Source organism: Myodes glareolus, chromosome 3 (assembly GCF_982192425.1).
Source record: "Myodes glareolus chromosome 3, mMyoGla1.1, whole genome shotgun sequence".
Classification (NCBI taxonomy): Eukaryota; Metazoa; Chordata; class Mammalia; order Rodentia; family Cricetidae; genus Myodes; species Myodes glareolus.
In genome coordinates this window covers 22,808,145-22,824,527 of record NC_142028.1, presented here as the reverse complement: position 1 = coordinate 22,824,527, position 16,383 = coordinate 22,808,145, and the positions used below count along the sequence as shown (strand labels likewise).

General features: G+C 38.5%; 1 protein-coding gene across 1 annotated transcript; it reads left to right on the top strand.

The window, feature by feature from the left end:
• Window positions 1–859: 859 nt before the first annotated feature.
• Window positions 860–13,605, top strand: LOC125404256 (killer cell lectin-like receptor subfamily B member 1). Its single transcript, XM_087904143.1, has 6 exons — window positions 860–976; window positions 7,213–7,311; window positions 7,934–8,008; window positions 8,525–8,679; window positions 9,276–9,391; window positions 12,399–13,605. Exons 1-6 carry the CDS (start codon window positions 892–894, stop codon window positions 12,520–12,522), a joined length of 654 nt encoding a protein of 217 aa, XP_087760269.1. The 5' UTR covers window positions 860–891; the 3' UTR covers window positions 12,523–13,605.
• The last annotated feature ends 2,778 nt before the right edge of the window (window positions 13,606–16,383 follow it).

The window sequence follows — 16,383 nt, the reverse complement described above, 5'->3', positions numbered from 1 at the left end:
CAGAAAGTGATTTTAAGGAATTGTTACTTTTCTTTTTCTTTTTTTAACTTGTAATATGAAAATATCTGTCTTGGCTTCTGCAGTCCTTGCTCTAAGGTTCAAGGTCTGAAAATCCTTGGAAGAGTTAGCATATCCCATAGATCCAAGTCTTCCACTTTAGCTCTAATAGATAAAATAATTTTAATTAGGTGAATATTTTTGTTTCCAAGTGAACCTTCAGGACAATGCTAAGAGACACTTGTGGCTTCCTCCTAATTGCTTTTCCTATTGTGTCAGGACATCTACATCTGTAGATGTTGATGTCGATAGACATATCTCTGTCTGTCTATCTATATTTTAACATATTCTTGTCCTCATTTTCCCATGACACAGCTTCATTCATGGCATGGATATTTCAGGAGGATTTTTGAGCTTTAGCTTGTGTCAAATATAACCTTGGAATATATAACCTTTGGTACATTAATTTCTATTTATATAAAAAGTCTCAAAGTAGCTTAAAACATAATTCCTTTGAGTTTAATGGGGAGGAATCCCTACAATTTGAATTCATGATTGGGTGCTTCACTTCATTTTTCCCTGACCTTTGCTCTGAGGGAATGATAGGAACAGATAGTTAAAGAAATAGGGACAAAACAGGATTTTCCAGAATTTTCTCAACATGCATACCTTGTGTTATATCTTCTGTTTGATGTATAAGAATGAGTAAACTGTGTGAGCATAATGAACCCCAAGTTTGGTAACTGTGGAAGGAACCCTCAGCTACAAGTGTGGGTGGGTGTGGACGCAGACAAGAGAGTGTTCACAGCGGATTTCCTTTTGTTCATTTGGCCTCACAGAGCTTTGAGTTTGTTCTCTCTCATTCACTAGTCAGTGTGACATCTCCCACCTGTAATGGACACATCAGTGGTCTATGCTGATTTAAACTTAGCCAGTACCCAAGCACTTAGACATGCATCACCTCCATCTCTTCCTTCGGGTAAGTGGCTTTATTTTTCCTTTCAGTACCTGAATAATATCTTCTAGAGTTAAGCCTCTTGTGCTATATTGCAGTTTTACATGATTGTTTTGGGATGGTGAGATGAGTCCTCAGGTAAAAACACTTGCTGCACAATCCTAACAACCAGAGTTCAGTTCCCAATAACTTTGGTGGAAAGAGAATCACCTCTTTGAAGGTGTTCTCTGATCTCTACATCTAGTGTGGCGTGAATACACCTGCAGTCACACACCATACACACACACACACACACACACACACACAAACACACTCACAAATGCTTACACATGTGTCAGATAACTACAACTTCAGAGATAAAAACTTAAATGTAATATTATTTAAGGAATTCATGAAACATGAACAGGGCTTCTTCTATTCAGCCTTAGTTGCGAGAACTGAAGAAATAACATTCTGCATATATGAGCAGAAAAGTATTTTAGAGACACTGCAGACTCCTGTAAGAACTTGCTCATTCCAGATCCTGGTACAGAACACAAACACTTTAACTCTGTTTTACTGAAATTGCACCCTAGCAGCCAGCATTGGATAAAACCAGCCCTCTCCTCTGACAGAGAAGTTAGTAATCTCGGTGAAAGCAATGTTTAAGACTGAGATAATACTCAGGGGATAAAACGATATGAGTTTGTGTGGAAGGGGACCAGAAACTGATGATGTAGACAGTGTGTTTAAAACTATTTCAAGATAGTAGTGCATTCTGTGACCTAACTGAACTTACTGACAGTAGTAACATTGCAAGGTTTTCACTTTAACATTCTTCCTATATTGTGAAAATTAAGTGATTATGATAATATTTTTAGGAACTTTGGTTAGAAACTATTAAATTATAAAAGTTTTAAATTGGGGAAACATCTTAGAGTCATCACATCAGCTTCATTGTCATCTTTACATCAGGTCAGGGGACAGTGAGGCCTTGACACTGCTGGAAGATTCCAGGGAGCAGGTGTGATAAGAAGAAGCATACTTTTTGTTTCTTTGTGTTAATGCTTAGTATGGGAAAGGGCGTGCTGAAATGGATGTAACAAAATGAAAGTTAAGAAAAACAGTGAGGATTCCACAATAACAATATCCTTGATACCAAATCATGAGACTAGGAAATTTGTTAACCCTCATTATGATTATTACCCTACAAACCATCAGCTTGAATAGAAACCTGAAGGACAAAAGGAGTAGAATAAATTCAGAGCAAAGCTGGTGGAGAGAAAGCACTGAGTAGGTAGCAAAAGAAATGAAACTGCCCAAATTCATTATCCATTAGCTACACAGCTCAAAGTGTGGGAAATTCACAGCAAAGTGATTAGATCTCCCAGTGCACAAACAAACAACAAACAAACACAGAAAGAGGGGCATAGGCAGTGATCTGCTTTGTGCCTAAATGTTCAAAGGCTAGCTTTAATAGTAGGATGGATAAATTGTGTACAGAGCTCATTAATTCATTCAGAAATAACCACCTTCTCTGTGTCAGTATTTCTTTGTATGAAGATCCATCTGTAATCAAACATGAACATCTATTTCTTATTGGGTCTATATGACTGTGGAAGTATGAAGTCATTGAACACCTGCCTCAGAGATTGTGTGATGTTGAATGCCAGGAAAAAAACCATTTAAATGGAAGCTAAGATTTTGCCTTTGGAGATGGCATCACGTCAAACAGAGTGATCTAGTCACTCCTTCCAGAGAGATGATGCAGAGTGAGTCCTCAAAGATACCAGGGACCAAGGCAGAGTATCTGAGAGATGAGTTTTCTAGGAAGCTGGACCAACAAATGCAAATGGAGAAAATACCTGTGATGCAGGGGAACATGCATGCCCAGTGTGGTGTGGAGATCAAACCAGGAGGAATGCTGAAGTGGAAGGGATTTAGAAGACATTCCATAGGCTCAGATCACTATGAGGAGAAAGCCATTGAAATGCCTGTAACAGTAAAGATGATTTATCATTTTGTAGATACCAATGAATGCCTGAAACTGGTCCTGCCACATAAATTAAGTTCACATGGTCTTTTAAAGGCATATCCACTCAGTCTAATCTCATAAAGAAGAGATCAAACACTCATGATGTCTATGCGATTCCTTATATCTTAGTGTGAAAGAACAGAAATTTCAAAAATCACCTAAGTAGTCCTTCAATTTTTGTTGAAAAATAAAACATTTGGGTGTTGGGGGAGAGTGGGGGAGGAATTACTGTGTATTGATTTGTACATTGTAGAAGACACTGTGCTTTGAAATTTATAAGAATTCTTTCATAAATCCTTAAAAGTTTGTGAAGTAGATATTGTGCCATCATTTTACAGACAAGGAAATTTCTGGCATATGACAGTTAAACATAATGCTTCAATATTGTATTGTACTGTATTATATTATGACAAATTTGAAATATGACTGAACTGATTACTAGACTTTAGTAAAAACCATGAAAATAGTGACTGTATGAAGATAATTCTATTTTACAAAAGCATTTAGAATTTCAAGGGTAGAAAGAGTGAGAAATGAGAGAAATTATGCACATACACATACATATATACATATAACAGGAAATATGACTTGTTAGGCTTATTTAATGGACTTAGTCACTCTGTGTCACACCAGTTTTCAGGAGAAATTCTGGCTAATATATATATCCTAGTTTTCTCATATTTTGGGTGTCTTTGGGGTCATGGAGTTTTCTCTGATCTCTGCCTCCTTGTTCTATATTACAGCATGTCCTATACAACAGAAATAGCAATCCATGTTCTCATTCCTCAAGTCCAATGACTGTCTGTATCTTTCCATGACAGTCTTGTGTCACTTCTGAACATACAGCATTGCTCACTGTCCACAGAAGATTGCTTACAGAACCTCCATATATAAGTTCATGTCTCTTCTATAAAAAGCATTTATGCAGGACCTATGTGAATATCTCTATGTCATTAGATAATCTCCAGCATCTAAGATGATCTCAACACCATGCAAATAACTGTTATAATTATTTGTCTAAAGAATATGATGAAGAAATGATGTGGAATTCCCCTCTGTATGCTTTGAATACCATTGCAACCAATTATATGTATGTATATATATATATATATATATATACATATATATATGCTGCTTTCATCCAATGACTTAACAGAATATAACAAAACTGGAAGACATATATAGAGAGAAGATAGGCAGAGTCAGGGAGAAGTCATGTATCTGCTGCAGGAGATAGACGCAAGACACAGGACAGAACTTTACCAGCAGACCAAACCGTGTAGCAATACACAGATTAATAGAAATAGGTTAATTTAAGATGCAAGTGCTATCTAGAAATATGCATAGGCTAATAGGTAAAGCAGTGTTTTAATTAATACAGTTTATGTGTGGTTATTTTGGGTTTGATCAATAGATTTTTATATGTGAAAAGTTTTATCTAGCAGTGAACTACTGAGTCTACAGATATGGAGATGGATGGTTTCTAAGGCTAAGGGGAACTGTCTCTTATCTCCTAATCTCCTAGGAATATTTTTATCTTTCTGCCCTTTTTTTGTTTTTTCCTCAAGAACATTTTAAAATGATTTAACTTACTTATTGACTGTCAGCATCCTGAAACTGCTCAACATTTCTAAGACCTCTGTGTTTCTATTCAATCTGAATCATACAATTCAGCCACCAAATGAAAAAAAGAATAAAAAAAGACAAGGTAGAAATAGGCACATGGACAATTCTTGATCAACCAATGAGAATAAAAGAACATTTTTCGTAAGTATAGTTTTAAATTTTAACAGGCAACTTACAGCATGCCATCAATTATACAAGAAAATACTTGGAAGGAACAGAAAGTTAACAAAAAATAGGAATAAATCTGCCACTATAGAAATTAGAAATCCTGAGCCATATATGGTGGGACACAGCTGTAATTCCAGTCCTTGAGAAGTGGAGACAGGGCATCAGGTGTTCAATGTAACTCTTAACTGCAGAGGGAGTTCAACTAGCCTAAACTACAGGAAACCCAGTCTGACAAACACAACAAAGCAAAACAAAAAGAAACACAAAGACTCTGCGGAAAATGGTTCTAATAATTAAATCAAGAAACACCATTCATGAAATGGTAATACTTGGATCTAATATTTGGATCTGTTGAAAATTAAATGAGGAAAAGTGGATTATGATTAAATTAGAGATGTAAGAACCAGCTAATGTTTCTTTTTATCATTTTTCTAAACACAACTTTCATTTGCCCCATATGAATCCCATATTTTCAAAATTGTCTAGCAGAGATTTAAATTCACAAAATTGTGGTACATAATGACCACATCTCAAATATTAATAAATTTCACTGTTAATAAAAACAAGACATTCCTTGTTGGTAGTTACCAAAGAAAGCAGACATATTAATCATGGTGTTTAGGCAGTACAGTGTGGTACCCTTAGTGTATGTCATGTTATGTAGGAGGCATGGGGGTCCGTGTACTTACAGATGAGCACTAAGGCAACCAGGAATATTAAAATCACAGGGCTGTTACTTCAAAGGAAGGGATGCATAACCTGTTATCCATCCAGAAAGCTGGGTTTGGGCTTTTATACGCTGGTGACTATTGTTGTAGCTGTGTAGCTGAGAACACAATGAATCAACTCCAGGAATCTTATCCTGATCTTGTCAATCTATAGAACTTACCTTTAGGGAAGATGTTATATGTACTTTATAAAGAGTTTTGATATAGGCACATCTTAAACTTTGTTGTGCATATGGTGTAGAGTTAGTTATCACCAGTAAAGATTTTACCAAATTGTGGTGTGTTTCAAATGCCATAAAAAACCTACTTGCATTCAGGCATCTGAAGTGTGAATGAATAGCAGCTACTTAATCATGTTGAACCAAACTGCCTGCTCACCTTCTGCAGATCATTACATTGTAGCCATGGTGGTCACAGAGACTCCCATAATGTAATACCACAGTACCCCTTATCTACTATAGACACAGTGTATGTCATGTTACAGCACAGTACTGTTAGACCCCGCCTTCCAGTGGATACCCACACCCGATCCAGGCGCGCGCCTTCCTGAACTCGGGCCCACGAGAATGGACGATTGTCCTGAGGGTTTAAAACAGACACACACAAAAAAGAGACCTTTGCTCATTTACCAAGAGTAAATGGCAACTTTATTAAACTCAAGTCGGGTATTTATAGAAGTGGGCAAGCGGGATCAAAAAGGGCAAGGCCTCCTCCCAACAGAAACAGGAAGGAGAATAAAGGCCCCAGTAAAGGAAAACTCCTCCCACCCAGAGGGGGTTGGGGAAACTGGCCTCTGTGGGAGTTTTTGCCCAGGCAGGTGGTCGAGGGTTCAAGGCAATGTCAGACAGGTTAGATGGGCCTTGGCGCCTGAACTTCTTTGAGGCAGGTTGAGAAATTACCATTTTAAAGTAAAATAGATCCCTCAGGCTAATGTACCAGGCTGTAGCAGAACCAAGGATGGAACTAGCAGGAAGCTTAGCTGGTTAGCGTAAACATTATTTGCATCCAGTATTTTGGTCTCAAGGATCAGGGAGGACAGGGTCCCACACAGTACCCCTTATCTGCTATAGACACATGTATGTCATGTTACAGCACAGTATTCCTTTATTTGCCATTTCCATGTCTATAGCTTCTGTTACTTCAACAGTGATCTTAAAACAATAACTATAAAATTCTATAAATAATTAACTCAATGTTTTAAGCTGAAAACTACCCTGATCAGCAACAATGAGCTCTCACAGCATCTAGGATAAGACGTGAATCTCTAGTAACTAGTGCTTGTGTCCCAATAACTTCCACTTACTCAGTGCTGGCCCCAAATTGTAAAAGCCATGATACCAACAACATAGTCATTCCAAGGAGAAGCCATAGCCATAAAGTATTCCTCTAATTTAAAGGTGATAGTTCAAAGTCCTCCACATAGTAGAATAAATTGTTTTTACTGTCACACACCATATTGTGAAAGTTATAGCCACCAGGTATAGTTTAGGCTTAGTGAAGATGAAACCCCCCACAGCCCCGTGTGTGTGTGTGTGTGTGTGTGTGTGTGTGTTAAAAAGTGCAAACAGAGTGTAGCACTATTTCCAGTTTCAGTCAATCCACTAGAAGTGTTGGAAAGAGTCCTGTAGTTAAGGGAGGTCTTGTGTAGTGACAAAATCATCTCTGACTTTTCCCCCAGATGCCCTCAAGTGGATTTAACAAAGTGTTTTCTTTGCACTTCTTAGATGCCTGTCAGTGCCCACGCTGGCATTGGTTGGCTCTGAAACTCAGCTGTGCTGGGCTGATCTTGCTTGTCTTGAGCCTGATTGGACTGGGTGTTTCAGGTAAGTGACTCAAGAGCTTTCACTTCATACTTTCCCCACATAAACATAAGTCCTCTTCATAGCACTTGGCCACCTTGAGCCTAGGGGAAGGTCAATGGCATCTAATGTTATAGGACAATATCCTGTGTCTTCTGCGAAAACTTCACATTTCTTTCATGCTTCTTAATTTCTTTTCACGAGAACCATTATGGGTGTGACATATGTGCATCTAAAATTATAAAACATAAAAGTCACAATTGTGACAAAAATATAGCAACAAAGAAAACTAAGAGGCCCCTATATTAGCTTGCAACATGCCTGCTAAACATTCTCTTAGGGTGGGTGTTACTGAAGATGAGAAACCTCAGGTATGAGTATGGGCAATCTGAGAGGTTCAGCAACACCCACAGACTGACCAGTCAATCAGAACACATGTAACCTCAGAGCTGTTTGATTCCACATGTTCTGTGTGTTTCTTGTTCATATATCCCATCCAAAAACTCATCCCTTAATGCAGTTTGCAAATATTGTATCCGTCCAGATGTTCAGATGAAATAACTTGATTTCCTAAAATAAGAAACAGAACACTGATCACCATTTGTTTCAGCATTTAATTCTCTCTATGTGTTTTGTTATTTACTAGTGCGAGTCTTAGTGCAAAAACCACCAATAAAACAATGCAGTGTGTCTGCTCAAGAGACTGTGGCTGAACCAACAGGTAATTGTATGGCTTGAATTTTCTGAGAAAAAGGGGTGATTTTTGACAGAAAATGTTAGTTACCTCAGTCAGAATTCACAACAGTCTGCTTTAAGACATTATATCACAATGGATTTATCTCTGAGAAGACAGTCATAAAAATGTTAGGAACTTGTGGAAAGTCACATGGTTCTTAAATGTTGGGGCTGTGAACTGTATCGAAGCTGGGTGACCTTGACATCTATGATCTTAGCCACCTGGCCATGCCTGCTCAGGGTGCAGGTGCACATGACCCCTAGAAGGCAGTTAAAAAGGAGAAGATTTGATTAATTTAATGAACATGTTAAACAGTTTACTTTGTCAGAAGTTATTAGAAACAAAACATAGGATGAATCCTCTGCCATTAATTATAATTCCTTGACATATGATTGCATCAACCTTGTTCCAGCATGTGCTAAATGAAACAGCTCCTGTGTGAGTTGATTGTGGTACAGCAGGAACAGGGCAGAAATAAACATGTCTTCCTTCTTACTGTAGGGAGATCAACCATACTAAAGTGTCCAAGAGATTGGCATCTACACTGGGATAAATGCTTATTTTTTTCTCAAAATTCAAGACCTTGGGATGAAGGTCTAGCTGATTGTTCTGTGAAAGAAGCCACTTTGCTGCTCATTCAAGATAAAAAAGAACTGGTAAAGTGTTAATAAATTGCACAGTATAATGTAACACTTTCTTTAAGCTATATTGACATATCTGGACTTTAACCAATTTTCTATGCCAAGAAATGGATACCTGAATTTTAGGAAGTTCAAAATTGGAGGGATTGATTTTACTAATGAATTAATAGCCGAATGTAGTAGAAGGAATCAATTAAACATATGCCTGTTCTTGGTGGTGTACACCTTTCACCCCAATACTAGGGAGGCAGAGGAAAGTGGGTCTCTCTGAATTTGATGCCTGTCTGGTCTACAGTCTTAATTCTAGGACAGCCAAAGTTACACAAAGAACCCCTGTCTCAAAACACACACACACACACACACACACACACGCAGGTTTCTCCGTCTCCATATATATAGATCTACATATATGTATATATATATATATGTATATTGTACTTTCTCTCCACATATATATATATATATATATGGAGAGAACAATTTCATAAAGTAGATATCGCTTTATGCTGGTGGGTAGCTAGAAGTAAGAGTGTTTTAGAAGGTTAGTAGAAGAAAGTAAGTCATGAATAAACAGATTTTAGATTAATCATTCCACTATGTTTTGAATATAGACACTGATTCAGAACGTCTCAAATAGAAAAGGACATCAGTTTTCTATTGGACTAAAATATGTACCAATGGAGAAGATCTGGAAGTGGATAAATGGGTCTACTTTAAATCTTGATCAGTAAGTATTAAATTATATTATTTGGCTAATCAATTCACATCCATTTTTCTGAAAATTAGATTTTATAATTTTAATTTAGTTTGTAAATCTTGAGAGCATTAAATTAGTCTGAAAAGATAATTCCCACATTGAAAATTTTCATGTACAAGTAGACATCAACCCTTATATTATTTGTGTATATGTTTTTGTCTCCAATAAAGATAATTAAAATTAAAAGACAAGTAGAGTAAGTTCTTAGGGTTAGAGATAAAATATTTTTAAATGTCTATCTGAAATTCATAGATTTCACCTTTCTTTTCATTTTTCTAAACATCCCCACTAACACAGAATTTCTATAATTTTTTAAAAATAGTTTATGTGTGTGCCTGAGTGTATGTCTGTGTTCTATGTACATGCAGAAGTCCACAGAAGTGAGAACAAAGCGTCAGAATCTCTGGAACTGGAGATACAGAGAGTTGTGAACGGCACTGTGGGTGCTGGAACTTGAACCCAGGTTCTGTGTGAGCATAGTAAGCACTCCTCACCCCTAGGTCACTCTTCAGCTCCTACACAGAAGCCCTTACAAGCACTTTAGAGTTGGGGTGAGAAAGTTGCACCATAGAGTCATGAAATGAACTTCTCGAGACAGAATCAGTGTAGACATTGCAGTTTAAAATAATTTCAAACATAGAAAAGTTTGATTTTCTTTTTTAAATTCTTTTTTTAATTTTTATTTTTCCATTTAATTATTTACACTTTCTTCCCTCCTCTCAATCTCCTCCTGCTCCCCTGCACCCCCTCCTCCCTCTCCCACCCTGCTTTGACTACTATGGGAAGTCCAAGGCCATCCCCCAACTACATCCAGGCCTAGAGAGCTGTGTATCCATATAGACTAGGGTCTCAAAAAGCCAGAACATGCCGTAAAAGCAAGTCCCAGTGCCTTTATCAATGGCTTCTCAGTCAGCCCCCATTGTCAGCCACAATCAGAGAGTCTGGTTTGATCACATGCTCATTCAGACCCGGTCCAGCTGGTTTGTTGAGCTCCCATTAAAACAAGCACACTGCTTCAGTTGGTGGACCAACCCCTCGAGGTCCTGACTTTCTTGCTCCCTCCTTCTGCCTTTCAACTAGACCTTGTAAGCTCAGTCTGTTGTTCTGATGAGGGTCTCTGTCTCTATCTCCATCCATCGCCGGACAAAGATTCTATAGTGATATTCGAGATAATCATCAATGAGATAGTGGGCAAGGATAGTTCAGGCACCCTCTCCTCTGCTGTCCAAGGACCTATCTAGGAACATCCCCGTGGAAACCTGGGATCCCCTCTAGAGCCAAGTCCCTTGTCAACCCTAAAATGGATCCCTTAAGGTAGGCATCTTCTTCCCTGCTCCTATATCTGCCCTTCCTCCATATTCACCGTCCCACTCCCCCAAGCTCTTGCCAGTCCTTTCCTTCTCCCTTCCCTCCCCTCCTCTGATTTTCTTTTCTTGTGTGTGTCTGAGGGCATGTTAATTTTGGTTTGTGTGTGCTTCGTAATTGAGCTATGATATAAAATGCTTACTCAATTTTGATTCATAGTAAAAAAATAATAATAAATAAAAATGTATATCTCAAGCAGAGGATTAAGCTCAGTTTCCTGATTTTACTCTTTGGATAAAATGATGCTCTGATGAGACAGAAGTGACAAGGTAAATTTTGAGGCCATCAAACTACAATAGAAGTGCTTATTTCTATATCACAGCAGAGTGATTGGAGGTGGAAATAGGAAAATCACCCAGATTCATCTGGGCCAGTGAGCCTGGAGTACACAGCACAGTGGTAAGTGAGGCTCCCCACCAAATTGTCTTTTGACTTTTACACAAGCTGTGACCCTCCCTTCATCACCATATCTCCTTTCTAGCTTATCTCAATTCCCTGAGCCCTGTTTTTCAGGTAAGAAAATAAGGGGAAAGTTTTGCAACTAGGATCATTTTGGTAATTAAAAGAAATGATGTTAGAACCTTCACCAAAAATCTGGTTGGGCAAGCACTGGGAATCTACCAAATGCATCTTGAAAAGTCATTGATTTGAACAATTGGCATTAAGAAAGGGAGTCTTGAAAACTGGAGAAAGAAGCTGTAGGATGAAATAATAAAATGTAGGGACATTTACAGAAGCCCTGTGGAGGAAAGTTAATAGTTTGATTAGCATGCTGGACACTAGGGTGACATCAAATTTACTACTCAGGCCCAAGAAGGGGCTCCAGGAAGAAAGAGAAGTAGAGTGACAACTGTGAGGGATTCCTGCCTATTGCCTGATGTGCGACCTCCTCTGCTAGAGACTGGCAGGTCTTGAACTCTCCAATTACTTGTAATGAACACAGAAGCTTCCTGTGTTAGTCCTTGACTTCTGGTCTTATTTCTACCCTCAGCAATCCCAGGATTGCACAGTGTGAGACTAGTGGTGTGTTAAACCTAACACCAACCAGCTCTGGAATAAGAAGAGAAGAAATCCAATTCTGCTCCACATGAGTTGAGTGTCCTTTGCTCTCTGCATTCAATTCTCTGTAGACCCACTGTGTTTACATTGTATGTTGAGTAAATTTGAAGAGCACCTACTTATGTAACTATTGTTATATATTCATGTACATCTCAATGACTTTCCTTAACATCAGCTGGTTTTACCTAATTTAATAAAGGAAAACGAAGCCCAACAAGAAGCTGATGCTTTCCAGATGATCATAGGATATGTTAGCAGTAGAATAAACAGTTTTCATCTCACATTTCCAAACCTTCTCCTTTTTGGACATCACTGTGAAGATTCTTGCTGGAAGAATTCTTTTCCAGAGAGGCTGAAACTGAGTATTCTAGAGGTTTCTCTCAGCTGTATCTTTAGTGTTTACATGTGCTTATTATGCTTGTAACTGTGTGTTTATTATGCTTAAACACTCTGTACTCTTCAGCACTCTTAAAAGTCCAAAGAACAAAAAACGACTATGTGACAATTGTAAGAAAATTGTAAAGACTAGAAACAGCTCTTCTTTGCCCTTCAGATTACGAGTCACTGGCAAGGAAGAAGAAAACAGCTGTGCTCTCATTTCGGAGACAAAAGTGTTTTCTGACACTTGCTCTGCAGACAACCGTTGGATCTGCCAAAAGAAGCTGAAACATGAGTGAAATCCTGACTCCTGATTGTGATTCTCGTCTCTATTCTTTTACCTTCCACACCAGCTGTCTGCATTGAGCTGTCAAGGCTGTCCCTCCCAGTGCAGTTAGTGGCACAAAGGATGGACTATAAAACCATTGTGACTCATACAGAACTCACTTCCAGTTTCTTATTCTGTATATGTAAATGTATGTTTACACAGATGTGCCATTCTAAGAGAAGTATTGTATAGAAGGAAAACTAGGCCATCAAGGAACATTAGAGTCTTTGTGTAACCTTAGATGATCTCTGTGCATGAGGCCATCTGCAGACAGCAGAGAGCTGCAGAAAACTGTTGACAAAGTCCTCATCTCTTACCTCTACCCCAAGCTATCTCACAGCTGGGCTGTAGAGCCTTGATTGAAGTTTTTGCTCTTGACTCTGATACACAGGTTCACATAAAAGGAGCATTAGAAAGAAATAGATATTTTGATTGAGATCTTCACATTAGTTGATGATTGATTGACTAATGCTGTGATAATGAGAGTGATTCTAGGTAAACTGAACTGGTCAGCATAAAACCTCCCACTCTGCCATGATTTATCTCTTGACCCTGGAGATTTTGTGGCACTTTGGTGCTCTACTTCTCAGTATCCACAGCTGTGAGACAGGAGGGTTTTCTCTTCTCTAGTTTCCTGTTGTGGCAACACAAATGGACTAAGACATGATCTTGTATCTGCCCACTGTTTCACAAGCCATTCCATTTTAATTTTCTCATAATTTCTATCTTATGCATCTCTCTATAGTTTTGTATCATTCACAAACTATAGGAAGGTAGCAAAGTAAATATTTGTTTATCTTAGTAGAATATAAATGGTATGCTTTCAGTTAGATAAACTAAAAAAGTAAGTATTTCTTCTGATAAATCTCTTGGATGAACACTTTTCTAATAAAATCTTGCCAACATGTCTGTAGTAATGAAAAAAGAAGATAAGGAGGCATAATAAAATTTTTGTTAAAAGATACATCTACATATATATGCACACAATGTCAAATTTGGTTACTTAAATGGAAGCATATGCTATGATACAAGTAAAATTTCTATTAAAAAGTTATTTGATTGTTGTTTTTACATCTCATTCATAGTATTCCTTCCTCTTCTCCCCCAAGTTCCTTCCCTTGAACTTCTTCCCCATCTCCCATCTACTCCTCCTCTTCTCTTTTGCTTTTTGCTTTTTTAATTTACTTTGTTTATCTGGAAAAAAAGATCCATTCTAATATAATATTATCCATCTACATTAAAATTCCTGTAGGAGCTCCTGCTTGCCATCCCAGCTCCCATCCAGGTACGAATTCCTATATTTCTCCCTTCCCCCTGGGGCCATAAAATTTCCCCAGCTCAGCTGCCTTGCGAGTTGGGCCTGGGCTGTAGGCACATCCCGGCTGGAGGCAGTTGCTGGGTCTTAAAGGCCTCCCTGAGGACAGGTGGACCAGGGGCCAGCTCAGCCACATTCCTGACCAGCAGGGGCCCTGACTTTTAGCAGAGGGCCATTGGAGGGGTGAGTTTCCTTCGGGCCTGGGCAGGGTCCCGGTGAGGAGGAGCTTGGGCATTCCCCGACCCCATAGACGCCCAGGTCGCCCTGCAGTGCTGGCTACCCCCTCCCGCCTGCCATCCCAGCTCCCATCCAGGTACGAATTCCTATATTTCTCCCTTCCCCCTGGGGCCATAAAATTTCCCCAGCTCAGCTACCTTGCGAGCTGGGCCTGCATTGTAAGCACATCCCTGAAAGAGGGAGTGCCTGTGCTTCAATAGCCTGCCTGAGGAAAGATGGACATTCTGTCAGTGAAGTCCCTGCCCAAGAAGGGAACCTGACCTGGTAACAGAAGTTCCAATAGAGAACATTTGAAGTAAGAGATGGGCAGACGCCAAGGCAAGACCTCATCCAACAATCTGAAAAACAACATGAAAACACCAGATCCCAAGGACCCTACAATAGAAGGACTTGAACACCTTAACCCAGAAGTGGTGGAAAAAAGTGCCATTATGAAAGCAATAGAGTCCCTTAAACAGGATATGAAAAACTCCCTTAAAGAATTGGATGAGAAATATAACAAAAAGTTTGAAGAAATGAGTATAGAATTAGATGAGAAATATAACAAAAAGTTTGAAGAACTAAGTAAATCCATGAATGAGACTCTGAGAAACCAAGAAAAAACAATCAAACAAGTAAAGGAAACAGTGCAAGAATTGAAAACTGAAATGGAGGCAATGAAGAAAACACAAACCGAGAACCGGCTGGATATGGAAAACCTAGGTAAACGAACGGAGACTACAGAATCAAGTATAACCAATAGAATACAAGAGATAGAAAAACAAATCTCAGATTCTGAAGATACCATAGAGAAAATAAATGCTCTGGTCAAAGAAAATGGCAAATCCAACAAATTCTCTTCACAAAACATTCAGGAAATCTGGGACACAATAAAAAAACCAAATCTAAGAATAATAGGGATTGAAGAAGGAGAAGAACTGCAGACAAAGGCCCAGAAAATATATTCAACAAAATTATAGAAGAAAACTTTCCCAACCTAAAGAACGATATTCCTATGAAGGTTCAAGAAGCATACAGAACACCGAATAGACTGGATCAGAAAAAAACATCCCCTAGCCATATAATAATCAAAACACAAAACATACAGATTAAAGAAAGAATTTTAAGAGCTGCAAAAGAAAAAGGTCAAGTAACTTATAAAGGTAAACCTATCAGGCTTACACCGGATTTCTCTATGGAAACCATGAAAGCCAGAAGATCCTGGATAGAGGTACTGCAGAAACTAAGAGACCATGGTTGCACACCCAGACTACTATACCCAGCCAAGCTATAGTTCACTATCAACAGAGAAAACAAAATATTCCAGGATAAAAACAAATTTAAACAATACGTAGCTACGAATCCAGCCTTACAGAGAATATTAGAAGGAAATCACTACCTCACTACCGAAGGAATCCAACATTCCCAACACTGCCTACAATAACTCAAACATCTAGCGACCATTCACAAGCACAAATCAAAGAAGGAAAACACATACATTCTACTACCTAAAAAAAAAAAAATGACCGGAGTCAACAATCACTGGTCATTAATATCACTTAATATCAATGGACTCAATTCACCTATAAAGAGGCACAGACTTAGAGATTGGATACAAAAACAGGATCCAACATTCTGCTGTTTACAAGAAACACACCTTAACCACAAAGACAGACACCTACTCAGAGTTAAGGGTTGGGAAAAGGTTTTCCAAGCAAATGGACCTAAGAAACAAGCAGGTGTGGCCATTCTAATATCTAACAAAATTGACTTCAAACTAAAATCAATCAGAAGAAATGGAGATGGACATTTCATACTCATAACTGGAACAATTCATCAGGAGGAAGTCTAAATCCTGAATATCTATGCTCCTAATATAAAGGCACCCACATATGTAAAAGAAACTCTTCTAGAACTCAAGGCAGTCATCAAACCACACACACTATTAGTAGGAGATTTCAACACTCCTCTCTCACCAATGGACAGGTCAATCAGACAGAAAACAAACAGAGAATTAAGAGATTTATTGGAGGTATTGAATCAAATGGACTTAACAGACATCTATAGAACACTCCACCCAAACAGGAAAGAATATACCTTTTTCTCTGCAGCTCATGAAACCTTCTCGAAAATTGACCACATACTCGATAACAAAGCAAACTTCCACAGATACAAAAAATATTAGTAACTACCTGTGTCTTTTCAGATCACCATGGACTAAAATTAGAATTCAACAACAATGCTTCTCCCAGGGAGCCAACGAACTCATGGAAGTTGAACAGTCAACTACTAAATCACACC